Here is a 27,389-nt window from a genome sequence, read left to right on the forward strand (position 1 = left end):
ACGAGAATCGTTTCAAAAAACATCTGAACGCATCCAAAAATCCTAATACACGAATTAAATTGGTTCGTAACAAATTAACAGAAAAATATTCAATATATTTGAAGTCATAAATACATCATAAACAAAGTGTAATGAAAATTATAAATTAAACATTATAAAAACGGTAAAAATGAAAATATTTTGGAAGAGGGCGAGTTCATCGAACGTTACCTCCACATTTCAACAGTACATCACTACATCTTTAAAAGTTTTACTTAAACATTTTCACTCGTGAAAACACGTCCTTATTTTATAAATATATACAAAATGTACAAACACTTGGACAAAGACAAGAAAAAGAGATCTCACACGCTATTGATAATGCAAAATATACAATAATTATGTATAGATAGTTAATTAGTTATTTTTTACTGTTGCTGCGATTGCTGCTGTTCGGCTAATTTTTTAACGGACCCAGAATGAAATCGACCACCTTCTCCGCGTATTCTATTCATGGCGTGTTTATGACGAGACTCGTGCAAGTATTTCTTAAAAATCAACGTGGCAAACAAAAATAAATCAGAATTTTTCACATTATGAAACAAAATGTAAGCCTATCGTTGAAAAAGCGTCGAATAAGTACCTGTCTGCCTTTTGGTATTTTACCAAGCGCTTCTAGTTTTGCTCGGGCTTGTCTACGTTTTAAAATTCTTTTGTACTGTTTAGCATTCACGTATAAAGGTTCTTCTTCTAAAAATTCCGGACTTTTAACTTGTTGAACAGCATTTCCACCGTTAGGTACCACCTTGAATGGTCAAAATTCTTATTAAAAGAAACTACACGTTGGAATAGAAATTACACTTATGATGGAGTACACACCATAACGATATTTTGATTAGAGTTGGTATTGTGAGCGCCTGAGGGTGTAGTTGTCGGTGCTGTGATAGAAGATGCTTGCGCGTTTGCAATTTGTACTAAATTTCCATTCAAATTAATAACTGAAAAAATAGAACACGGTGTAGGCTTAGTTAGTAGAGAACAGATGAAGATGGATTGTATAAATCATCAACTTACGAGTCGGTTGAGTTTGTTGCTGAATCGCATTTTCAACTACCGCAGAAGGTTGGTAAATAAACGTTTGGCCATCGGGTGTTTGCAATATTTGAGCTTGTTGAGGAATCACAATCTGACTACAACCCCCAGTCTAACGCAAAATACATTCGAATATCAATTAGTAACGATAATTTAGAAAACACGAGACGTTTTCGCCATGATTCTTACTTGTAATGTTGACATAGGCAGTACTTGAAGTTGTTGAATAGCGGGACTAGACTGAGGCGCTGCTAACTGAATTTGATTCGTTTGAGGAACTGCGTGTACCACAATATGTTGGCCATTAGGCCCCTGAATGACTTGACCAGCTTGCACAACCTATATAACGATCATTTTGATTAATACTCGTCTTCAATAGGCACACGTATGTAGGTTTATCATAGGGGATAGTTTCCGATGTCAATAATATGCAACGATGAGTACCTGCACTTGCTGGCTAGCTGCTCCCGCAGGAATGGCCTGCATCACAGTAACGGGTCCCTCCGAAGTCAACGATTGTTCCATAATCCGTAAAATTGAATTTGGCTGAAAAAATTAAATGCCTAGTTTAGTTTTCGTAATATTTACCTAACATTACGCGTTCATATCGCCAATATGACCGGAGGAATGATTTTTCAAAAGGGTTTTCGACGTCAACTTCGAATTTGGCTGGAAAAATTTATTATCATCTTACATGGGTTCGCCGAAGCCTTATCTAGGATTAAGATCCAACGTATCAAACTTAATCTTTCGAATACAAACATCATTTTCAAATATGGCCTCCGCAATTTCTACCAGAAAAAAACACTTTTTATTTTGATAAGGACGAAACGCTCGATTGAATTGACGATTTTTGCTCGCAAATATTTGAATTTAAATTGATTATCCTTTAGATATTAACTGTTAAAAGTAACGAACTTACATTGGATATTCTTCTCCAGTTTTCTAATGATTGGTTAAAAATTCTATCACCAATGAAACACGCATATATCCAAAACTACAAGCGTAATTCGCCAATTCTCACACTCACACACAAAGAAAGAACAAACCAACCAACTGGTCGATGTTGATTTATCCACCCAAAATGCCTCGACTTTGCACAAAAAATGGTTCAAAAAACAAAAAGGGAAACTGATCGGAACGAAAACGCACATAATCAATTCGGTTTCCGTTACGCGCCTTTCCGGTTTTCAAAGTTGATTCGTGTTTCGGTAGGTTTCGGTTTCAGTTCAGGTTTGTTGACCCTTGGCCGACCCCCCACTGCGGCCCAATATTTGTTTTCTTTTTCGACTCTTTTCCTTATCAATGTTTTTCATTTTAAATGAACTTCTGTCTTGGAATACTTCGTACTTTTCCATTTTTGTCAATATTTTTTGTTCTTAATTATTTAATACTTACCTCGACGAGGGCGTGCGTAAATTGATGAACCTTTATTTTCTAAGTGAATTTTGACAATAATATACTCGCTGTTCTTCAATTTTCATCTTTTTGATGCTGTAGCCTTATCTGCATCTGTAATTCTGTACCGTATTGCGAAGAATCTTTTTTGTCCAGTAAGTTATACTTTTTTAGATCGTTTCGATGGGTAATTAATTTTCATCGTTACTGTCCAACTATTCTCACTACTCTTTGCATTTTGATGGATTCGCTTATTTACATAATAATTCATTGTTTCATTTGATATTGTAATTCCTGCTTGGTGCTTACTCATCTTCAACTTTCCTTCAATTCGTTAGTGAATACGAACTTTATTCGAGTTTGGTTTTGATCCGTAGTAACTGAGATTGTTATCTGCTAGGATACGATATTCATCTATATACATTTTTACCCAAACATTTCGTTTTCATTTATTTTTAAAATTTTTTCAGATTTTTCGGAAGAATGAAATTAGAATAAATCCAAATTTTTTTCCATTGTAACTGTGAAGATCTCAATCGTCAGGGTGAGTTTCAACGTTTATTTACTTCTTAGCATACGTTTGTTTTTCAGCGTCCAAAGTTTGTTTCTTGATGTAATAACAACGTAAGTGTGCCTAATGTACGTGTGAAACTTTTGCTTGATGAACTTTTTTCGTCAATATAACGAAGAATTGAAGTCGAATTAAGCATAATAAACGAACGAATGAATGAATTAATGAATGCCTAATCACTAATGCCTTGAAAATAATATCCGTTACATCCTGATAAGCTTTACCGCTGCGTTGCCTGAGCTTTCATCGGTAGCTTGCGATAGCTCGACTGAAGTTTTTCCGAACTTCCGAAGGGACTCCCTACCATTTTTTGTATTTACGATAGAACAACCAGTTTCGTTGATTGGCACCGTTCTATCGGTTTCGACTTTTTTCATTTTGTCGAACGTCTGTTGTTATCGCACCGTAACGCTCGTATTCATAATTCGTATCTATCTACTCCTCAAGTAGGCTATTAATTTTTATATTCTTCTATCATTTCTTCGTCGAGTATTATTCGGTACGGTTCTGCTTGTTTGAAGAAATAATTCTTCGTTTCTGGTAAGTTTCGATACCTATTTCTCAATTCACCGGGAAAATTTTCTTTTCCTATTTATTTTCAAAATAATTATGATTTATGGCGACGACAATTTTGACAAAATTTTTTAGATATACAACCGCTTCGTACATATTTTCAGTTTTTTTTTAATTTTTTGAAAAATTTTCATCGCAATCTTCTGTACTAATGGAATTCTATATAATACTCTATCGTTGAAATGACGAGAGAACATTCAATTTTCACGCGAAAATCCTACAAATTTTACGCGTTTGTTCGTTATATGTAACCGTAAAATAGGAATAATTTTTTTTAATGTTCATTTTCTTATTTTTTGCTCGCTTAATCGCGACTCGACCAATTTTATACGCTAATTTTCTGCGTAAAATTCGTTTTTAGGTTTCATTACTTGTTTGAAAATATTCAAAAAATGTAATAGATCTTGAACTTGAAAATATCTAGTTACCTATATCGGAAACGTAAAAATGTTCTTGAACGATTAATAATGCGTAACGGTGTTACCGTTGGCGTAATTTCTTCTCACCTCCCCTCACCTCCCTCGTCAGTATGGATTAATTTGGTGTGATAACCGTTTAGAATAATTAAAAATACAAATTCGAGCCAAATAGCCGAGAATTCGTTGGTCATTGTACTCTTTGAGTCACGTATTCTGAATATCTTACGAGTATTTTGTTCGCGAAATTCCGCGTGTGATTTATGTACCTCTACCTACCTACTTATTAGTTATATGTTCCATTTTATCGATTTTTTTCTCTCTTTTGGGTGTTTTTATTTTCACTTTCGTACTTGTGCGATTGGTCTTCAAAAAGTCGTACCGATAAATCAATCTTTGGTTGTTTCGTTTTTACGAATGGATGTTTTTACCAACATCTCGTGAAATTGCTACCTTTCTCCTTTTCAGACATTTGCGTTGAATTTTCTCCATTTTATCGATGAAATTATTTTCTGATCAAATTTTTTTTTCAAATTTTAATGTTACGAATGATTGCCGACTGACTAAAAGTTTTCAAAATTTGATGATGAAAAATCGTTGCATAAATGTGGAAAAAAATGATGCTCAAATTCTCTGCGACTCTTATCTGTTATTGAATTATTAAACTCGTCGTTATAATGCAAATAAATGAACGACCGAGTATTTTATATGTATTTCACGCTCGACAAGTGATACGTATGATGAAAATTTGGAATAGTTTACAATTTTTTATCTCTAATGGTGATCATTTTGCTAACTGTTATCTCATATCACGCCAGCGTAATTTATACATATAAAGACGGTTAAGTAAAGAGGATAATGAATTTATTTACATGAGTTAAATGTATGTATGAGAGTATGAGTACAAATTTTCGAGATATCTGAACGATAATTAGATAAAGTCATTCATTTGAATAATCGAGTGAGGGCCGAGTGCCCGAGTGATGTTAATTCGTGCAGAAAAAATTAAATGATACCTACGTGAGAGTTTGAATATTTTGATTGCGTAATAAATTTTGTAAAAATTAATTTATTCATATCTGGCCTCTTTCTATCGATATTAAGTCAATCAAATTTCACCCAGTGTATAATAAAACATAATTTTACACACTGCCGAGTGACTGCAATAAACAGAATAAACAGATTATGTAGATAGGTACGAAATGCGTTCAACTTCTAAACAATAAACACATTTTGCTTATCTTTTTCGGGCTAATAAAAGCTAATTATATCTACTCGTATTTACTTAAATTTACACCACTCTCGTAGCTAACATCAAGCTATACCGCCGCCACAGGCCCTTTTAAAAATTTTCACTTTTTATTTCTTCAAACTGGGTGCCTGCCTGTATACTTGATAACCCCTTTCTCGATTCTTTCGTATTTATTCGCCCAAACCTCTCTAACCTCTGTTATTGTACGATTAGTCGATTACTTTAATTTTTCGTTTTACCGATTTATTTCGGTACGCTTATCTCTCAGCTCGATTGATTACATCTTGTTTTGATACCTACTAAACCGCTGTGTAGAATATACGAGCAAAGACCCCAAAATACACAACAAAAAAAATTTTACGGGTTGAAATGCATTTTTCGATTTTTTACGAGTTTTTGAAAATTCAAATTCTATTTTAATATATAAGGATTCATTCCTAATGGAAAAAAACAAAATTTGATCAAATTAACATATGTATTAAGCTGGAATTTGATTTGTACCCTATTTTCGGTTTCTCGAGTCGAATTGTGATAATTTCGAACGGTTCTGAAGCATTCAGCGGATTTTCGGATTCTCAATTTTTTGTAAAAATGCTTTAAATTAGTTTTGAACTGAACTTCAGGAGGTCGAAAACAAGACGTTTTCTATCGAGTTTTAGTCATTAAAAATAAATTATGAATTTTTCATTTTTCATTTATTTATTTTTTCAAAAATGATCGCTACTGGAAAAAATTTGGGATTTGAACTGGCACGAAAAATTTTTGAAAATATAATAAATGCCTAAATTATTTTCATTTTTACCCTACTTACAGTGTGTTTTTTTTTCAACTCGAGAATCCGAAAATCCGCCGGAGGTTCCATTTGAGAGGTTGAAACTTGAAAACGGTCTTGCTAAAGTCCTTTCTTCAACCAGACTTCAGTATCGTCAAATTAATTTCTCCTTTCACCGGAATTCTGAAAAAATTTCGTAGAGAAGAGCTCATTTTTCGAATTTTTCAGAATTTGAATTACACATTTTTGAGAACTTTTGCCCTCGCTTCGTTCGGACTGCTTGTTCGAAGTTTGAATCAGAAAAATGAACTCCTCCCAGCATAAAGATATCTTTTTTTTCACATCTCAAAACATGAATTTTTGAAAGATTTTCACCTCGATTCACTCGGGCTCGTTGCTGTTTTTTTTTCAAGTCTGGATTTTTTTCAAAAATCGTCATTCAAATTTTAAAATTCTGAAGCAAAAATAATAAACTGTTTCATTTAGGTATCACACGACAAAACATCGTTTTTATACCTAATTTTCGAAGGCTAATAAATTTTTGGCCACGTCTACTCCCTCCTCCTTTCTCTTGAAAAATCTCAAATGTTTAAAAAATGTCCTGCTCAAGTCCTGCTTGAAATTCTGTTAGACACCCTGACAAACCAAATTTCATCCTTTATGTCTGTGTTATCAAATTTTAATTTTTCCAAGATGAGAAAATGAGCCAAATTTGAATCTTTAAAAATTCGCCAAAAATTGGGAAATGATTTCTAGCACTTGAAATTTTCCTCTTTCTACTTCTCTTTTTGTTGTCTTCTAGATTTTTGTTCCAGTTGGGATACTTTTCTCGCTAGCGTAGGCAATTTTACTGGATATTTCTTGTGCGAGCCGAGCCCTCACTCTGTATATTTCTCTTTTCTGGCGATTTCAACTGGTTTTTTGTCACAAGATAGTAAAATGTTATCGTGCTCATAATCTGTGTAGGTAATCGAGTGGATCATGGTGACTTTGAGCTGCAGGCTATTGATGTAAATTTGAAACATTGTAGATTTTTGAAAGTTGAAATGTTTCATCTCAAACACATCTGCCTATAGATATGTACATTTGGCTAATTTATATTACGATGAAAAGTGGATCGATGTCGAGTAGAGTGAAAACTTGTTATAACTCTCGGTTTTCTCTCACTTTTGGTGCAATGTTGATGCTCATAAGTCATATAATAATACCTAAATGATGTTGTAAAAATCATGATACTTAAGCATCGCAAACGTGATTGATTTTTCAAAATTCTGAGATGCAAAAACTTGTTTGTTTATTGGAATATTGTGTGGCCCTTCGGTATTGAGTTTAGATTACAAGCGAAGCTGTCTAATAGTAATATCGAGTTTTTGAAAATCAAGTAGTAAATTTCCATCCCACTTTGAAAAAAAGTGATAGGCAACTTATGGCGAAGAATGAATAGGAATACGACTCCATTAGAATCAAATAAAGAGTAGGATTGTAGGATTAATGCAAAAATCAGGGATCCCCTTGCAGAGAGTGGTTTTTTTTGCTCCAGGTTTTTGACATAGAAGTCGTAGGTACCTATCCTATTGGATACCCTAACCTGTGTCCTTGCCTAGTAGTTTTAGTGGTTGAGTGCTTACTTACCTGTTCACTTATGATATTAGGTTAGGTATCTATTTACATGTACCTAAGCTACCTATACTCGCTCATATTTATGAAGCGTGTATCGTGTAAATAATAGGTACCTTCTTTTATCTAATACTTACTCGTATTTATCTGGACGTGAGTAATGTCGAGTATTCCAAATATACGTAACACTGTGACCTTCAAGATCGAAACGGTGTAATTTCTCATTTCTGAGAAAATTGTTTAGGAGGTACTGTACCTACTAAAGTTGTAGCGTCAGCTTTACAAGCTTTAGCGTTTGTCCATTAAATACGTAAGGTATTTTTTTGTATTGTAGAATATTCTTCTTTATCGTGGATTAGATAGTTGTAGTTGTAGTACATCTACATACTTAGAACTTATTCGTAATTACCTAGCACTTGGCTACTTAGTTAGACTTACGTGTAGGTCTTATAGCGTAGGTACGAGTATTCTTACGTGTAGCTGATACGAGTACGTCACGAAGGTCGCCGCGTCTTTGTAGCCTATCTATCAATTTATTAATTTCCTTATCGTATTCGTAGCCCCGTACTCGTATCTCTGTTATACATTGTGTGAATACAGTTTTAATTATCGCATATCAATATTCTCGCACCTGCAGTTTATACCTGGTCAGGTGTAATGTATAGGACTCCGACTGTAGTGTAGGGTGTGGCGAATGTGGTCACTGGCTCAGTCTGTTCTTTTTCTAAGGAAAAGCAATCAGCTGAGCTACCCGAGGCACCTCAACTTACTGACTCGACTGAAAAACAAAGTCCAGAATTCCAGCTCTTGGTTTCCTTACCAATTGGCAATTATCGATGTTAATATCCTTAATACAAATTGCTGACGTCGTTGAGGAAATCATAAGGTTCGAAGCCGGAGGTTTTCGCAATGCATAATGCACGTTCCAGCGCAGAATTAAGCCAGAATAGATGCCATGATCTTTCTGGAATATGGATATGCGAAAATGTTGCGGAATGCTCAAACTGCAGCTGCTTATGTCCCTCTTGGCTCGTCTACATTATAATTTTTTGAAACGTTCCACGAGAACAGACATCAACAAAAGCACGTTGGGTTGGATTAAAATTTTGACAGTGCCTGCTGCCTGAAAAAGATACTATCCAGACATTCTCTCGCAACTTATGCTTGAAAACATTTCTCCAGCTTTGTTCAATGTCCATGCAATTAGTGTAGTGGGCCTGCGTAAATGTCTTACTATGAGACAATAATATGTGCTTTATAGGAATTAGAATTAGTAATGCGTATATACTCGTACTCGTATAGTTGTGCTATGTGCTTTGATGGCGGCAACGGCATAACAGACGTCTGATTTAATTAATGTGTCGACTGTCGAGTTATGTCAAACATACTTGTATTACGACGAACACTCTGTACTGATCGCGATCTTAGTTTTTACGCTATTATAATATAATATGTGTATTTAATACCGACTAATTATTTTCATACACATGTGATTAACGAGTTAAGTACCATTTTTTTTTCTTATTCAAGAATTACGCAGCAGTATGTATATCTAGCGAGGTGACTTGTGTGAAGTCGAGCTAGTCTAATGTGTGTCTTTCAACTTCTGCTCGATTTTTGTGACACTTTGTTTCAGTGTTACGAGAGTGACTAAAGTCTGAAATAACCTTGGAAAAATATGATCGATATTTTATTCTTAGATCGCCGTGTCAACTTTAGCACCCCCTCCCCTCCGACCTTCTCATCTACTCCTACTCCCCACGAATGCATGTGTAGCTGTTTGATTCTAACAAATCCTAAAGCATGGTTCATTGTGAAAATGTCAATCGCGGTATCAGAAAAATGTACATATCTTTTCAAAGCTGAAATTTCAATGTTGAAACGATGTTTTTCAAACCAGATTTCCTTATAAACGCCCCCCCCCCAGTTTCGTTCGAGTGGCTCACCCGTTTGAGGCTCGTTTTTGACCTCTGGCCCCATTTGAGTAGTTCTTCTTCATAAAAGAAGGAATGAAAATTGATAAAAATCCTATTTTTAGTCGATGAATAAAGGGGAAGGGCAAGGCTCGTACTCGGTGACTTTTTCAAAATTTTTGTTACCGAAGTTATTTTTTTCTTTTATTTTTACAAATCTTGACCTCGATTCCTGAAAAAAAAAACAAAGAAAAAGCTAATAGGTACTTACTCGTATTATCGTAAAAGTTACCTAAAATTGTGTTTTCTTAAAGAAAATTCCAAAATGCTCGCTTTATTGTAAAAATTGCTCTTTTGTTAGAAATTGCGAAAAAGTATCTCATTTTATTCCAATAATCACTTTTTCACCAAAAAATTCCAGAAAGCTATAATTTTTTGTCGAAAAATTCTTTCAAAAAACCCCGCCTTCTGTGAAAATTGACCAAGCCAAAAATAGCAAAAAGTCTCGCATTTGATCAGCATTGCCAAAAAAAAGTCTAAACTTTTCACCATTTTGCAGATTTTAAAAGTTTTTTTTTTAAATCCTAAAAATACTAGGGGGCTTCGCCCCCTAGGTCGCTCCGCGACCTCAACCCCGTACTCGCGCACTCGCTTCGCTCGTGCTGCTCGCCCTGGCCCTCGCTCCGCTCAGGCCTCTCGCCCCTTCGGGGCTCGCTTTTTTGACAACTCAACTCATGCCCCTGCTCCTATATGCAAATCAGTTAAAATGTGTCAATAGCAAATTCTACTCTGGTTCTAAAGTACCATGTTTAAAAATTCAAAGTTTTCAAGAAAAAAAATCAAGTTTGAACAATATTTCTAGGTATTAATTTCTAAAATGAATTAACGACATTTTTCCCCTCAAAAAATTTACGTCTATATCCCAAGTATAGAAACCTACCAGTGGTGGCGTAACTAAGGGAGGGACGTGACTTGAGCCATTACCCCCCCTCCGGTGAGTGAAAATTAAAAATATTGCATGCGATAATGAACCGTTTTTTCGTTTTTTGGACCCACTTCTTTCAAAAAATTTCCGCCGTCACTTCACTTGAGCAGTAATTGCACCTTCATTTCCATTAAATTTTTATACATTACGAAGGGTTTTTATAAAATTACTTCTAATTTCAATTTTTCATGCCTAAAAATCTGTTTTTGCCCCCCCTCCCCATTGAAAAAATTCTGGCTATACTGTATTGAACACTTCCCCTATCTTTACTTTTGACTTTTTTACGGACAATGTTCCACTAAACATTTCCAATTGTGCTGTTAAAAAAATTCCAACCCAAAAATGATCTCAAGTGCAGAACCTCCTCTCCTCATTATTTTAACAGACACTACATCCCAGTTTTTAAAAAATAAAATAAAATATTACTGAGCTGCTCCGCAGCCCCAACCCTCAGCTCGCGCCTCGGTAAATATGGTACATTTACAAACCATCACAGCTCGTCAGCTCGGACTACTCGCCTTTTACTCCCGCAAACAAAATAGGTAAATGAAAATATTTCTCCTGAAAATTCAAAAATTCAAAATCCCTAAAAAAAACTCCAAACGATTTCCGCGAAGCGAAAAATCTCTCTACGGGGAGACATCCCCGCATCTGGCAACCCTGGCGTTCTAGCCATGCTCGTTCCTTACATATACAACCCTGAAAAGAAACCAGTTGGTGTAGTAGCTCCGCCCACAACAAAGCAACGTAACAACGCGTTCAGTTGAAACGCTATTTTTATATCGTTTTTTTGATTTTTTGGACATTGAATTTCAATTTTTTTTTTCCAAAATATTATTTGACATATCTACAGGGAAAAAGGAATCGATTAAAAAAAAATCACGAAAAAAGGTTCATTGGGAGAGGCTGGGCGATTGGAAGTATGTTTTTTTCCAAAGATCTTTTAATATATATAGATTGCTTTTTTCAATCAATAAATTGCAAAAAGTCTCATTTTGCGACGAAAGTGTTGAAAAAGTGTCCCTTTTTGCCATTTATTGCCTAAAAATCTGCGTTTTGCTCGAAATTGCTGAAGAGTTCTACCAAAAATTTCCTCACTTGTGACTTGTTTGCTGAAATTATCAAAAAGTTTCACTTTTACCAAAAAATTAGCCAGAAGTCCAGTTTTTTTTTTCAGAAAGTTGTTAAAAAAACTGCTTTTTCCTATAAAATAAAATTGTAGAAATTTTGAGTTTGTTCGATGACTACTTGAAATTCTCACTTTTTTCTTGAAAAGTGTTGGTTTTTTGCAAAGTTGTCAAAGTGTTGCTTTTTACCAAAAATTACCCAAAGTTTTCTCATTTTTACCAAAAATTGAAAATAAATTTCCCATTTTTGCTGGAAAATTTTGAAAAAGTTTCACTTTTTTTGGTCAGAATACGTAAAATTTGCCAAAAACCACGCTTCTTGGTACCTACCTATACTATCTTGTTAACGTCTCGGTGTATGTTCTGCCAAAAATCGATTGATTTCTATTTTCGCTTTTTTGTCCTTTTTCTCCCTCCTCCCTCTCCTCCACCTCAAAATTTGCATATCCGCGAAATTTGAGTCAAAAGGTCGTCTCTATTCCACCCACACTTGTTCAATTTAACCCTATAACTGAAGCTTAAATAATTATGTACCTGCAAATTTGAGCGAATAAATGAAAAATGGAAAAATATGCCTATACGTATTCGTGCACTTGAGCAGCATGGGCATGTGCTCGACACTTGAGGCTAACAAAGTGGTGTCATCGGCGTACCGGAGGTTGGTGATCCGTCTGCCACCTATCAGGACACCTCCTGGACAGATATCTGAAAGTCTAAAACTTTCTATGCTTTGTTGAAAGCGTTTGAGTCTTGGAGCCTCGAGGTGTGGTTCCCATCTATTGAAGAGGCTTCACTTCACACTTCACATGCGTGTGTTATCCTACGAGAATCTCAGGCCACTTGTTTCAAGACTTGCAAGACGCTATTGCCAGGTTTATTTGTCCGTTGTCGACAATAATTGATGCTAATATGTACATATTCGATATTCATATTGCTATTTGATCGCATCTCTTGCAACTTTGCTTGAAGATTACGAGTACCTACTCTAGCCAGCGGCTAATCGAGAGGAAAAAATTGATCGAGCTGACCAGGAATGTTTTTTGGTACATTTACACCGTCTTATTTCTTAATTAGTCGGATAAATTTTCTCATGACGTGACGTGGCATCGCATCGCATCGCATCGTTAAGCTTGGTAATAGGTGCTTGCCGCAGCCGAATCGCATATTACGAATATCGTTTTATTGAACCGCCATTCGCGATAGCATTCTTATCAGTTATAAATTTTCTTCTCTTCGAGTACCTATCTAATGAATATTTTCTCGAGTGCCCCTCGTTCAGGCCATAAGTATCATGTACTTTTTAAACTTTCCAACTTTCGAGTGCTTAGTTATTTGACTTTTGACATTTCAAGCTGTATAGTGTATAGTATAATACCATACCGTAAGCAGAAGCACGAAAGCTGCGAGTGTCCATGCTCATTGCTCACCTTGCTATGCACAGGCACATCACTCAATACGATCACAATCGAGTCAATTTCTAGATGTCGAATGCGCATATTTACTGAATTTCGAATACCTGCTTATTTTTAAGGAAATACCCACCCCACACCCCATACCCCCATGGTTTGCGCTTACCATACACTTGCAGTTTGTCGTCTATTATACGTTCTTTAGTCCTGCCTACTCGTTTTGCTCATTGTTTTGATTTTCCTTGTTGATGAAAAAGGTCACATTATCGTGCGGTGGCGGAGATGGAAATTTATTATATACTATTATTAGCTGGTTCTCGTACTTGGTTGATCGTCACAGTCACAGTGGCTGTGAAACCTTCTAATAATGACGAATTATCTACTCGTACTCGTACTCGTACTCGTGTTTTATACGACTGCTATGCTCTATGCTACTGCTAATCTAAAGCCATTCGTAGGCTAAATCGTGTCAAGTTTTACAAATTATACAATTCAGCTGTGTGTATAGGGTGCAGGGTGTTTGTTATTCTGTTATGTTTTTCACTTTTTTCCTGTTGATGATGATAATGATGCCTATGATAGGCCGATACTTGACATATTATAAGTATGACGACGACTTGAAACATCGTTGCGCGTCGTCCGAAATTAATTTAAATCGAATACGTAAAATTAGTTAGTTTGTAGTTATAGATTAGTGGGTATTTTGGAGAGAAACGAAATGAAAAATCGCGCATTCGAAAAAAAATATGCCAAGGTCGCGGTTTTCTGTAATACGAGTACGAGATGAATAGAATTTTTATTATTCGTGCGGGTATAATTAAATACGAGTATGTACAGGCGATAAACGATGTTTCTATTTCATTTATTATTTTATTATTCTTTCATTTCATTTTTTTTTTTTTTTTTTGCAACCATTGGCGTCGATCCAATGCTATAGGAGCTTAATTTCTTGATCAACCGCGAGTACATAATTATTTGTAAGAAGACGAACTATGACGTAGTCGTAGTCGTAGTCGCGTTCAATTTAAAACAAAATTACCTACGAGTACGAGTAGATTTACCGAATTGTTGCAAATTGTCTGTGAGGCTTCAAAGGGCCTTCATAATCAGTAATCAATCACCGATCGGCTACTCGCTGTTTTATGGTACCTAGGTATTAATTGCGAGTTACCACCCTCGTATTCCAAGAGGGCTGACTCAAATGCAGAAGCCTCCAATTTCCTCTGTTGCAAAGTCAAACTCATTCTGCCACAAGTTGAGATGTTTTTGAACAAATTTCACAATTTGAAAATTATGTACTAATGGGTAAGGCATTTCCTACTTCAATTTGTTGGGTTGATTGCAATTATGGCTGTAGCAGAAGTTGAGCTTATCACTATCGAGACTTATCAGTTATGACTGGGCGGTTTTGGCACTAGGTACACTCGTAGGTCACTGTCACGTGATATGGTTAATAGTGGCGAATCGACGCGATGCTGCGTGGTCGATATACTTGACACTTTGCAGTAGGTACGCTATGCTACACTGTCACAGTTGCATGATAATTCGCATTTATATTCATATTATGTGACATTAGACATTACTAAAACAACCTGAACCTACGCTAAGTAGGTACATAATACATATGTTGATGTTGATGTCGATTTAGCGATGGTAAAAATTCGCTATCGTTAACGAGACGCAGACGCGACGACGAGGTTACCCGTTGGCCGTTTGTGTTTGTAATTAAACTACTCTCGTATACCTACTCGTACGAAATTACGAATAGAATCGTCTAATTGATTACTCATATTTGCCTATTTGTTTTTACACGAATGTCGAATCGTGTATCTATACATTTTGAGTTTTTGAGATGGTTTACTCGTATGTGTAGGACGTAGGACGTATCGTGTGAATGCTTGCTTAATTATGGGTTGATTTTCTTAATGAATACCTACCTACCACTACCTACTTCCTACTCTTAGCACTACTGCGTATCAACGATTGTACGAGCGTATAGGTATGAATGATGAAATGTATACTACGAGTATTATTCAATTCAATATACAAATGATGACGTTTGGTTTGTCTTTTGTCGCGAAGTCGCGATAATCGTAATCGTGATGCTACACAATACTCTACCAGCTACCTTCGCTATTTTACCTTTTTTAAATGTAAATGAATGCAAAATAAAAAGTCGTCAGTCTGGGTAATTCGGGCGAGTATACGAGTAGATGAGATGTCATCGTCATCGTCGTGGATGATTAAGGAAGTCAGGTTGGTCTGGGTAGGGTAAATTGGCTCGGATAGCATCAAAACATTGTAAATGTAAACCTATACTCGTGATCGAGGCACTCGCACTGGCACACAGTGTTGATTGGTAATTAATACGCGTACGCGTAATTATGGCGACCTTGCAGTGGACAGTACAGTAGCCAGCAGAATTGGTCAAACAGTGTTCGGTAAATACCTAGGTAATGGTACAAAACAGATAGATGTGTTTGTGTTTGTATACTGTATAGTGTATAGTACGATTTGTGCGATGTTTATTGATTGTTGTTGCGACTCTTCTAATTAGATGAGCGAATTTGTTTCGCCACCATCGGATCCTCGTCCGTTAGGCAATAGATTGGTTTAGGTATCAACAACTTAAACGTTTAACTATTATGATATACCATCGTCGTTATACGAGAACGAGAACAGCTGAAGGATGATGGAAGGAAGGAAGGAAGGAAAGGAAATGTTAATAAAAACGTTTGAGCAGCTAATAACCATAGAGTGCGATGGGTGAGGCCAAATTAATATACATACCTACTTACCCTCGCTGCATTTTTTATAAACAAAAAACATCTAGTACAAGAGATGATCCCACGTTCATTTAGGTTTATGAAACAAAATGCGATGACATAATGTAAATTTCAAAGGTCGGTATGCTCGTAACACACATTTGTTGGTGATTTCGATTCGAAGTTGAATCGATCGTTCTCTCCTAATCATTCGAGAGAAGGGGAAATTGATTCTGGTTAGATCAGATTATGAGATTGTCTGTCTGTGTTTGAAACTGACTTGGTATGGTCAGATCTGATCTGATACATGCTCAATGCTCATTCTGAAGTAATCTAATTAAATTTATTCATCATCATCAACGTCAATAGTCGCAAGTGACTAGTGTGCCCTGTGCCCCCAATAACGACCGCCACTCCTCTCTGTCTTGAGCTAGTGTGGTTGCAGTCGCAACTGAGCCAACTATTTTCCAGACTGTATCGGTCCACCTTGTTGGAGATCTTCCTCTCCCTCGTGTTCCGGGGACCTTGCCAAAGAGAATTGTTTTTCGATGTTTTCTGGTCGTCTTCTGGCCATGGGTCCAAAATAACTCATTATCCTGGTTACACATATTTTATTTAGCCTGGTTGGTTCTTGCAGTTGTTCCACAATTGATGCATTTGTTTGGTGCGCAATGTATGGTATCTTCTACATCCTGCACCATATCAACGTTTCAAAGGCATCAATTCTTTGATCATCTTGCTTCAATGTCCTAGTCTCTGCTCCATGCAAGAAAACTGGAAAAATTAGCGTCCTGATTAGGTCTCTTCCTCGTTTTTATGGAGATTTTCCAGTTGGTGGTGACTTTTCTCAACCAAGACATTGCTGCTTTTCCAAGAGCTATTCTTCTTCTAATTTCCTTAGCTAATCCTCCATCAGCATCCACAAGTGAACCCAAATAAATAAATGAGTACACTTTTTCAAATTCATTCAGGGCTTCGGAATCCAGCTCTATCAACAACAACCATGACCTTGGTTTTCCTCACATTTATGAGGAGTCCCATGTCCTCACTGACCATCCTGACCTACCTGATCAGTTCTACCAGTTCCTCTTCATTTGAGGCTATTAAGGTGGTATCATCAGCATAATGGAGATTGGAGATTCTTCTTCCTCCTATCTTGATGCCGCCTTCCCAGTTCACCAAGGCTTTTTGCATGATGTACTCGCCATAGATGTTGAACAGCAGAGGTAAGACTATGTAGCCCTGCCTTACTCCCCATTCTGACTGAAATGGGTTCGACTCTTCTCCACCTACTCTCATTGTCATCTCGTTCTTGTCATAGATGATTTCAATGAAACGTTACAATGACCTCACTTGACGGACAGCTGCAATGTGATTGGCTAATGGTATAGCAACAATTGTTCGAAAGCGCTTTTGACAACGTTTTTGGCCCTCGATTAGCATTACGTTAAATGGGGAATTTAAAATCTATAAAGAAATGAGGAGAAAGCTTGTATGATTTTAGGGTCTTTTTCAACGCAGAATCCGAATTTAACAAGCGTTTTCCTTATTTCTTTATAGATTTTAAATTCCCCATTTAACACAATGCTAATGGATGGCCTTTGTTTGTTGATAATGAAACCGACCAATCACAGCACAGCTGTCCGTTAATTGACGTCACTGTGACGTTTCATTGAAATCGTCTATACAGCGATTTGATCAGCTCAATTAGGTGCTCTGGAACTCCCATCTCGAGTAGTATCTCATATAGCTTTGTCCAATTGACATAGTCAAAACTCATAAGCCTTTGCATAGTCAACAAAGCATATTACAGTAGGGATGTTGAATTCACAGAATTTTTCAATTATTTGTCTGATGTTCAAAATCTGCTCTCTTGTACCTCATCCAGGCATAAAACCTGCCTCTTCAGGTGGAATCTGCCTATGCAAGTATGCCTTGATCCTATTGTTGATTATTTGAAGCATCACTTTACTGACATGTGGAATCAGACCTGTTTCTGATACATGTATACATATAGTACCGAATAACTATTGCTTTTTATTGGTTTATAACTTGTATTATATTGTGAGCGATGGACTGAGTAGGTGGCTGGCTTACTCAGTTATCTTTTAGTCGCCTTTTACGACAAGCAGAGACTACTATGGGAATATTCTTACCTATTCCCACACAGGCAATTAGATTTATTGCAACCTGCTTAATTGCGAGTAATTCTGACAAGGGAACCTTTCGAGGTGTCACACTTCGATTTGAACAGGCCCACGATTTTTGGAAAGAGCATAGTCTGAAACCCTCAAAACCATATTTTCAGCTGCCCAAGTTCATTTTTTGAGTTTTGGCGAACGTTTAAAAATTCAAAATTGACTGTTTTTGGCGATTTATGCTTTTTTAAAAAAAAATTTGCTAGTTACTTTATCAGTAAAAATGGTCAAAATAAGTCCCTAAACTAATATGAACTATCCAAATCCAAATTTCAACATTTCCAGCTATTCTGGAGCCTCCAGCGCGATTTTCAATTTCTCCAGAATTTTAAATTTGCTCCAGAAGGTGTGAATATGAAGTTGGGCAGCTAAAACTCGAGTTGTGTATCACACTAGACCTGTTTAACGTGTTTATCCGCATTTCAGCCGATTTTGAGAGTGACACCTCAAAAGTGTTTTTTTGACCAGCTTTTTTCAAAATTACAAATTTTGAAAAATCAAAAGTTTCCCGTTTGCGTGGAAATTTTTTAAATTCGTGCGAATCGCTGTATTTTGTCCATAATTAACCCCCCCTCCCTCCCAATCCAAATTTCTCAATTCCCAGGCGTTCTGGAGCCTCCAGTGCGATTTTTCATATTCTCCAAAATTTTGAATTTGCTCCAGAAGACGTGAATATGAAGTTGGGCAGCTAAAAATCGAGTTCTGTATTATACTCGACCTGTTTAACAAGTTTATTCACATTTGAGCCGATTTTGGGAGTAACACCTCAAAGAGTGGGTTTTTGACCAGTTTTTATCATAATAAAAATATTAAAAAAATCAAAATATCCCCAAAATCGGCGAAAATGAGGATAAACTCGTTTAACAGGTCGAGTGTAATACACAACTCGATTTTTAGCTGCCCAACTTCATATTCACGCCTTCTGGAGCAAATTCAAAATTCTGGAGAAATTGAAAATCGCGCTGGAGGCTTCGGAATGGCTGGAAATGTTGAAATTTGGATTTGGGTCGTTAATATTAGTTTTGGGACTTATTTTGACCATTTTTACTGATCAAGTAACTTACGTATTTTTTAAAAAAAAAACATAAATCGCCAAAAACAGTCAATTTTGAATTTTCAAACGTTTGTCAAAAATCGAAAAATCAACTTGGGCAGCTGAAAATTTGGTTTTGGGGGTTTTACAATTAGACGTATGCTCTTTCCGAAAATCGTGGTCCCGTTCAAATCGAAGTGTGACATCTCAAGAAGTTCCCATGTGATCAACTTGTTTGGAATCCTGGATTAAAACCAGTCGAGTCGCTCCACAAAAGAAACTTGAATTTCTTGAGGAAACCACCACCACCGAGTCAAGACCAATTGAAATACCCAGTCTTGAATTTCGGGAACCAGTGAACCACTACTCGAACCCGAACCATTTAAGTATGATGTCATCAGATTCGATCATTTCATTTGTTGCAAGCTCGCCCAGATCTGCGAGTCTATACTCGAATTGTGATACTGAAAAGAATTCACTTGTAAAAATGATGGTTTAGCTATTAGCTATGCATCGATCTTGAAATTTGATCTGTCAACTTGGTTAACCTTCATCGTGCGATGGAATCTAATTTAAATTTGACAGATTCGTGAGAAATAACACGATATCTTACTCCGTGTGTATACAGTGTACTTAGGCGCGATATTACGATTCTACTCGTAATTATGACAAGTTCGCGGTCACGTAAGAATCCACATGTGTTATACGAGGTGTGATGTTAATATTCTTTACGTATACAAACATAAAATGTAGATGTGGCTGTGTGTCTGTGTGCAGTAACACGCACGCTACGAATGTTGTATGTAGAGGCCAGAAAGCAAAACGACAAGAAAGAAAAAAGCCCGATGCCAAAATTCGTTTATTTTTGATCGTTTTGGTTTTTTACCGCTTCGTCGTTGGTTGGTGGATGCGGGGGCGAATTGAACTTTAGCTAACTTTTTCATGGCCATAATCGACAAACTCACACTCACGCTGAAAAAATGTTTGAACAAACCGCTCATTGGCCATCTGCAGTCTGCAGTCTGCAGTCTGCACACTTGATCTTGTAAGTTCAATGTAGAATGCTGTGAGTGTGATCTTCTTGGATTCATTCGCGAACTCAATTGCATGGTAGATCTAGATATTATCCGTAGATCTAGAACTACCGAGCAAGTCTTGGAGAAACTCTCGATGGTTTGCTTCTGCCCATGGTGTAGGATTTTTTGGCCTCACGCGACGATTGTACTGAAAATCTGAGTCGAGCTGATAGCTAATTTCAGCTGAAATCGACAACTCTTAAAATGCCAAATCTTGGTTATAAATCAGGATTGGTTGTTGTAAGTATTTTGTTGTTTCGTCGACTGTTTAAGGGCTCCCGTACTCGTAGGTATAGATGCAAATATCCGAATACTGCTGTCAACTTTGTAGCCAAGCCATCAATAATATATGTACGTAGGTATAGAGGTACTAACTTGGGCACAACGTTTCGTTTGCGAATCGCGGATTGCGGCTTAAGAATTTTAATCGTTCGGTGCGATGAAATTTCGAGATACGAGTCGAAAAATTAGTTGTAACGAAAATTTATTGCTATTATTTATGGTATCGTGAACGTGGACTGCTTAACATTTCGCGATAATACGAGTAGACGAGTACCTATTCAATTACTCGTACAGGGCTTACCTTTGGCACTAGAGTGAAGATAACGTATGTTCAAATTAATTACTTATTAGCGTAGACTGCTAAGACGCTCTGCGCGACGTTAATTTTTTTTATACTCGTATACTCTTATACCTAGGTATTGATCACGTGACTCGGAGGTGGTGGCGATGGTGGCGTGTCATATCGTCTTCGTCTTATCTAATTTGTATTCAGCAGTCTTCTGATTGTTGTCCTAATCTATTCCCATAATGTATTTTTTGATATTTTTATGGCAATTGACGTACTATTGGCTCAGTTTATATACATATAGCTGACTGCTGAATTGTCCTGCGATGGCTTTAGTGATGGAGATGCCTTTACGACGACAATACTACGAGTAGATGCCGGCAAAATTTCTCAGAATGCCCAAAGTTTCGTGTACTTTGAATTTCGATACGAAGGATAAAAAAATCTACGAGTACTTTTACGAGTGAATTGTCACGATGGAGAAGTGTTTTCTGGAGATCAATAATGAGTAGCTCTACTTATCTGGTGGCTAAGTTTGATTGTTTTGTCGAGACTACGTAAAATGATGACTTCATCCTCTTTCTGTAAAATTTTATGGCTCATGATGAAAAGGGAGCTCTGTTAAAAGTATCCGAACTTGTTGCTGCAACCTGCAACATTGTTTTTTCGATGACTTGGAACACGTGTGCATCGTACGAGTGATTCGCTAAATGGGCTATCTGTTTTACATCGTACGTACCGTACGCTTGAAAACCTATTCCATGTCATTTTATTTTATATAATATGTATAACAGCCGAGTCTTATTTCAAGGTAATCGTCTCATTTGACATTAAAATTTCAAAACTTGTTGGCATCATTGCAGATCGTACATATGTACGTATACGTATGTTTACTCGCGATTATTTCTCAACAATTAAATTCTTCGAATTCGTGTACGAGTACTTACTTAATTGAAAACATACGAGCCTGCATTTTTCGAGTTTACGAGTGTACGAAGCGACTATCTACAGTGGGAATTGGGAAAAAAGCAAAGAAAAGAGAGGTTCGAAGAAAGTTGGGTACATTAAAATTTGTTTCCATATTTTTCAAGTTTTTCAGATCATATTGCAATTATTTTTAGGTACGTTTCAACCTCGACAGAAATTGCGTGAAACGTCGTTGAAAGTTGTCATCGACTCAAAAAAAATGTACCTAAATGGTCCAAAAAATGACAAAAATTCAGTAAAATTGGTCAAAATGTATTAAAAAAATGTCAAAATGATGTAAAAACGCTCAAAAAAAAACATTAAAATGGCTTTAAAGTCTCTCAAAAAGGATGGAATTTCAGAAAAATTTGCCAAAAATAGCACCGCAAAAATGTTGAAAATATGATGGAATGACAAGAAAACAATATGTAGGTATTAGAAACGATAAAATCACTGAAAATTTTAAACTAACAAAACTACCCACATACGTTGAAGTTTGAAAAAAAGTAGCGAAGAAGCGTTAAAAAATCACTGAAAATTACAATTTTTATCAAGTTTTCTTAAAATTTCATTACTTTTTGATGTGATTATTTTTATCGATTTTAATAGGGGTTTTTTTACTGTGTTTTGATATCATTTTAACGCCAAATTTTACCGTTATTAATTCATCAGTTTTTTTGATAATATACAATGTTTTGCAATTAAAAACACCCAAATGAGCAGAAAACGATAGAAAACGAAGTAAAATGAAAATTAAAAATATCGCAAAAAAATTGGCACCGACTTTTTTTACCAAGCACGTGTTAAATTGCTGATTTATTAAGCGGATTGTCTCGTTAATTAACGTATAGAAAATATGGGTACATATGTTTATTTGAATTTGTGTGATTTTTTGTTACAGAAATTTCAAAATGTCGAATCCGGTATTAGGTAATTCGCCGAATGCGGCCATCAACAAGAACATCCTCGCCAGGTATTTCCAAATACCTATACCTGAAAATAAGGTCCAAGCGATGTACATCTGGATCGATGGTAGTGGCGAATACGTTCGTGCCAAAACCAGAACTTTGGATTTCATTCCAAAGAAACCTTCGGGTGAGTAAAACGTGAATCGTGAATCCAAATACATACGAGTAGATGGAGGAGGATTATTGTATATTAGTTGATTGACGCAAGTTGGATTAAGTAATCAAATTTTATCTTTCACTCGAAATGATGAAAAAAAAATTTTTAAAATGAAGAAATTTCAGTTTTGTATTTCACGTGTAAAAGAAAAGAAAATTTGGCTGACAACTTGTAAATTTGACCATGTTGTAAAAACTACTCTCGCTGTGGCTGTAGGTGTCTGACTGTGAATACAAAAAATAATAATTCTCGCTAGAAAAACCCGAGATTAAGCCGCGGTAATAATAATGATAGGTATTTATATGCGATAATAGTAATTACTGTCGTGGAAATGAAGGCAAAAAAAAATGTTAATTCGAGCTGAAAAATGGTTGAATAATTCAATCTCTATTTTTAGGAATTTTTTTTGGACATTTGCCGCGTCATGTCGTATTAATACGGGCTATACGATGAAACATGAATAAATTTTTCGCTTTTAGGCTTATTTTGTTGTAAAATTTTCACTCTACAACAAAATGATACATAGAAAAAGTTGGGTCAATCTCCTTCTTCAACTATCCGCATCATCTTTCGACAGATTCATAATCAAGTAGGGACATTAGTACAAAAAAAAAAAAACTCGCTGTATAAATATTTTGGAGAAACACACCGCTGTTTAACCACCCTGGCTGTAGGAAAATTACCTACGCAGACGCTCTCGTACGTATCTGTACGAAGGCTACATTGTTGATTTATACGAGTAGGTAGATTAAAGAACGGTGGACCCGCGCCACGATTCCTAAAAGGAAAATTGAAATCCAAACGTCAAACGTCGTTTTCATCGAATCGTCGGTGTTCAAATTAGAAATGGCTATAGATTTTTGTGAAACTGTAAAACTGTAATTTCATTCGTATACGAAACGATATCAAAAGCACGTGAAATGATATCGCTAAAAAGCGATAGATGGAGAAAGATAGCGAGGAAGCGTAAAACAGCTAGTTGGAGAAAAAAAGAAAGCAAAATTCTCGTACTCGATACAAAGACAAACACACTGCGACGTTCGAAGCGTAAAATTTAATTAAGTTCGTCGGTCTCTGTAACGCTTTTAACAATATTTTAACCACGCGTTATAATTAAATTTTTGACAAAAGGACGAAATTTCGTCAACTCCATCAACGAATCGTCGCTGTTGCACGAGTAGATTCATCGGATTGATGTTTTGAAGCTTTTCGCCTGCTCAAGTGTCCAGCTGTCGATGCTCGTTCTTGACCTGATGCGAAATTTTCTTTCTTATTTTCAAAAGCGTAGTTACGTTCAAAAAAGTAGTATTTTTTTAAAAATGTTTTTGCAAAATTAAAAAAAAACAAAAAAACACTTACTTTTTTACAAAAAATGCATCCAAGCTCAGTTTTTACGAAATTTGTTTTTAAAAAGTCGGGTTTTTCTGCCAAGAAATGTAAACAAGCTTCGTTTCCTTTTCTGCAAATTCTGTTGTTGTTTTGTCCAAAATGAAAAAAGATTTGTTTTTTCAAAATTGCAAAAAATCGATTTTTTTCTTCGAAATAATACGATAGTTTTGTAGAATAGTTTATCAAACTTTTTAAAAAATTGTAAATTTTTGTGTAGTCAAAATTGCACCAAAGTCTAGCTTTTGACAAATTTTCAAAAAAAAAAACATGTTTCTTCCCCCAAAAGCAAATAAATCTTTTTTCTTTTTCAAAATTTCACCGTTCGTTTTACCAAAATTGTCGAAAAAACAACTAAAAATTTGTCTTTTGTAACTGACAAAAATCTTTCCCTTTTGCCAAAATTTCAAAAAAAAAAACTGGTGCTTTTTTCAACTTTTTCAATTGAACTTGGAAATTTCCGATTAAAGTATTTTTTCTTTTCAGAATAATTTTCTTGCTTTTATTCGACTATATCATTAAGTTATCTACGTTTTAATTTTTATTTAAAAATTTTGTAACATTTTGTTTTAAATTTTTTGTGCAGAGTTACCGATTTGGAATTACGATGGAAGTTCAACGGGCCAATCTAGCGGAATGAATTCCGATATGTATTTATATCCAGTAGCCATTTATCCGGATCCTTTCAGATTGGGTAACAACAAATTGGTGCTGTGCGACACGTATAAACACGACAAAAAACCAGCCGGTTAGTATAGTACTTGTACATTTACTCGTACCTATAAAACAACAAAACGATGCCTGTAGATGCCAGTTTAGAGTTACAGTATTTTTATAATACATACAATTTAATTTGTTTGATTTGCCCAGAAACCAACCACCGACACTCGTGTTTGAAAGCTATGGAAGCAGCTGCTGACCAGCATCCGTGGTTCGGTATCGAACAAGAATACACGTTATTGGATATGGATTACCGTCCTTTCGGTTGGCCAAAAGGAGGTTTCCCCGGACCACAGGTACCTATTTGTGTGCAGCCCATAGACGTTGGGCTAGTCGGCTAATCCATAATGAATTTTGGAAACCTTTATTTACCTATATTTACACTCGTTTGAATACTTAGGGACCGTACTATTGCGGCGTAGGCGCTGACAAAGTGTACGCTAGAGAAATCGAAGAAGCTCACTACCGTGCTTGTTTGTACGCTGGTATCAATATCGCCGGTACGAATGCCGAAGTGATGCCTGCTCAGGTGAGTCTTTATTTTTATTTATTCGCTTTTTGTTTTTTGTTTTCTTATTCCGAACGAACGATTAATTCCAAGTATTGGTTTTCGGTACTTTTTAGTGGGAATTCCAAGTCGGACCTTGCGAAGGTATCTCGATCGGCGATGAATTATGGGTAGCCAGATTTTTGTTACATCGTGTCGCCGAAGAATTCGGAATTGTGGTAACTCTCGATCCTAAACCGATGCCAGGCGATTGGAACGGCGCCGGAGCTCATTGTAATTTCTCCACCAAAGCAATGAGGGAAGCCAACGGTATCATGTAAGTATCCTTCGCTGTTTATCGAGCAGGAATAAAGTAATTGTTGTTCACATTTTGATTGTGTTTTGCGTTTCAATAGCGAAATTGAAAAAGCCATCGACAAATTATCTAAACAACACGTCAGACACATTACCGCTTACGATCCTCACGGAGGCAAAGATAACGAACGTAGATTGACCGGTAAACACGAAACTTCATCGATACACGATTTCTCTGCTGGTAAGTAATCCGCATTTGGGCATAAGAAACAAAATTCCCGATCCTTTTTCAACATTGACCATTTGATAATTGAATCGCTTACTACAAAACCATTTCTCATCTTTTAGGTGTTGCCAATCGTGGAGCTAGTATTAGAATTCCACGTTCTTGCGCCGAAGAAAAGAAAGGCTACTTGGAAGATCGTAGACCAGCGTCGAACTGCGATCCGTACAAGGTAGCCGAAACCATCGTTAGAACCGTTTGCCTGAATGAATAATACATACCTAGGAGTGTAATAAAACATCGCGATTTTATAAAATGTTGTACAAATATCTATACACGTGTACCTTACGCTTTACGTAATCGCGTCGTTTTCGTAGGGTATTTCAAAATTGAAAATTTACATTATAATGTACTACTTCAAAACATTTTACCTTAAATTTAATGAAACGCATTTTATCGTTTAAGCATAGTCGTAAGTAATTTTTATAGTTACCCCGGTTATTTTTACACGTACGCGACAAAAACCGCTGCTAAAAGCTACATTTTTTGATTTATTAATTTTTTTTTCAATTTTTTAAAAAAAAATTTACGAGGTACGAACTAGTTAAAAATATTGGGTTTTTCTTGCTACCGAATAGGAAGCTTCGTCGTGGTTGATTAGGATAATTTGCTAGAAATTTTAACGTCGTTTTCTACACTGTTAAATGGATTATTCCTTGGGTGATAATTTTTTTTTCTGTAAAAATGGATCAATTGTGTTCAAGATTTGTACTTGTTTTTTCGAAAGGTGAATTTTTATAAAAATTGTTTCAATAATTTATCGTGTCACAGTGTGGGGTCTAAAATTTCAAATAACGCGCCTGTTTTTCTCTGTACGTACATTCTTTACTTTGTTTTACTTACCTTTGTTTTGTTCTGTTATTTTGTTTTCTTTTTTTTTATTTCGTTTATATATTTTTATTTATTATTATTATCTCCATCAAAAAAGTTGTTTTATATTAATTTGCGTGATTGTATTCGAACGGTTTTCTGTTCGTCAAAGAATAATTTCGTTCAAAGTGTTATATTTTATTATTATATAGTGTGTGTGTAATTGGTTACGTTATTAATAAAAAAACCAAGCAATTGAATTTTTTTTTTTCCTCCCAGGTACATATTATTTCAAGAGTATCAGTGTGAAGAGTTTCTGTCAGTGATGGAAAACTGATACTGGTCAAAAAGAAAAACTGAAGCTAAAATCGAAATAAGTAAAATTGAAACAGAAAAAAGCAAAACTGAAATTTAATTCAATTTAATCGAAATTTCGAAAGCAGGTACTTACAACGAATTCAATGGAAACCAAAAAATACGTGGAATTAAAACTGAAACTAAAAACTGGAAATGTTGAGAACTTTCATCGTGAAAAAGCACTAGATGACTATAA

At 35.9% G+C, this 27,389-nt stretch overlaps 2 protein-coding genes across 4 annotated transcripts; one reads left to right on the forward strand and one right to left on the reverse strand.

Moving 5' to 3' along the window:
- Positions 1–74: 74 nt before the first annotated feature.
- On the reverse strand, positions 75–2,152 carry Nf-YA (nuclear factor Y-box A). Of its 2 annotated transcripts, none has more exons than XM_065353713.1 (7): positions 1,994–2,152; positions 1,516–1,617; positions 1,261–1,410; positions 1,054–1,183; positions 859–977; positions 623–784; positions 75–527 (listed from the first exon to the last, which is right to left on the reverse strand). In XM_065353713.1, the coding sequence occupies exons 2-7, from the start codon at positions 1,594–1,596 to the stop codon at positions 408–410; spliced, it is 762 nt and encodes a 253-aa protein (XP_065209785.1). In that variant the 5' UTR covers positions 1,597–1,617; positions 1,994–2,152; the 3' UTR covers positions 75–407. The 2 variants fall into 2 exon arrangements, with proteins under 2 accessions (XP_065209785.1, XP_065209786.1); XM_065353714.1 differs by lacking the exon at positions 1,994–2,152 and adding an exon at positions 1,766–1,984.
- A 248-nt stretch (positions 2,153–2,400) lies between these two features.
- On the forward strand, positions 2,401–27,096 carry Gs2 (glutamine synthetase 2). 2 transcript variants are annotated; one of them, XM_065353711.1, is made up of 9 exons: positions 2,401–2,624; positions 2,940–3,013; positions 22,612–22,805; positions 24,808–24,969; positions 25,092–25,237; positions 25,342–25,470; positions 25,566–25,765; positions 25,845–25,984; positions 26,092–27,096. In XM_065353711.1, the coding sequence occupies exons 3-9, from the start codon at positions 22,622–22,624 to the stop codon at positions 26,238–26,240; spliced, it is 1,110 nt and encodes a 369-aa protein (XP_065209783.1). In that variant the 5' UTR covers positions 2,401–2,624; positions 2,940–3,013; positions 22,612–22,621; the 3' UTR covers positions 26,241–27,096. The 2 variants fall into 2 exon arrangements, with proteins under 2 accessions (XP_065209783.1, XP_065209782.1); XM_065353710.1 differs by lacking the exons at positions 2,401–2,624; positions 2,940–3,013 and adding an exon at positions 3,189–3,580.
- The last annotated feature ends 293 nt before the right edge of the window (positions 27,097–27,389 follow it).

This window comes from Planococcus citri, chromosome 2, assembly GCF_950023065.1.
Source record: "Planococcus citri chromosome 2, ihPlaCitr1.1, whole genome shotgun sequence".
Lineage (NCBI taxonomy): Eukaryota > Metazoa > Arthropoda > Insecta > Hemiptera > Pseudococcidae > Planococcus > Planococcus citri.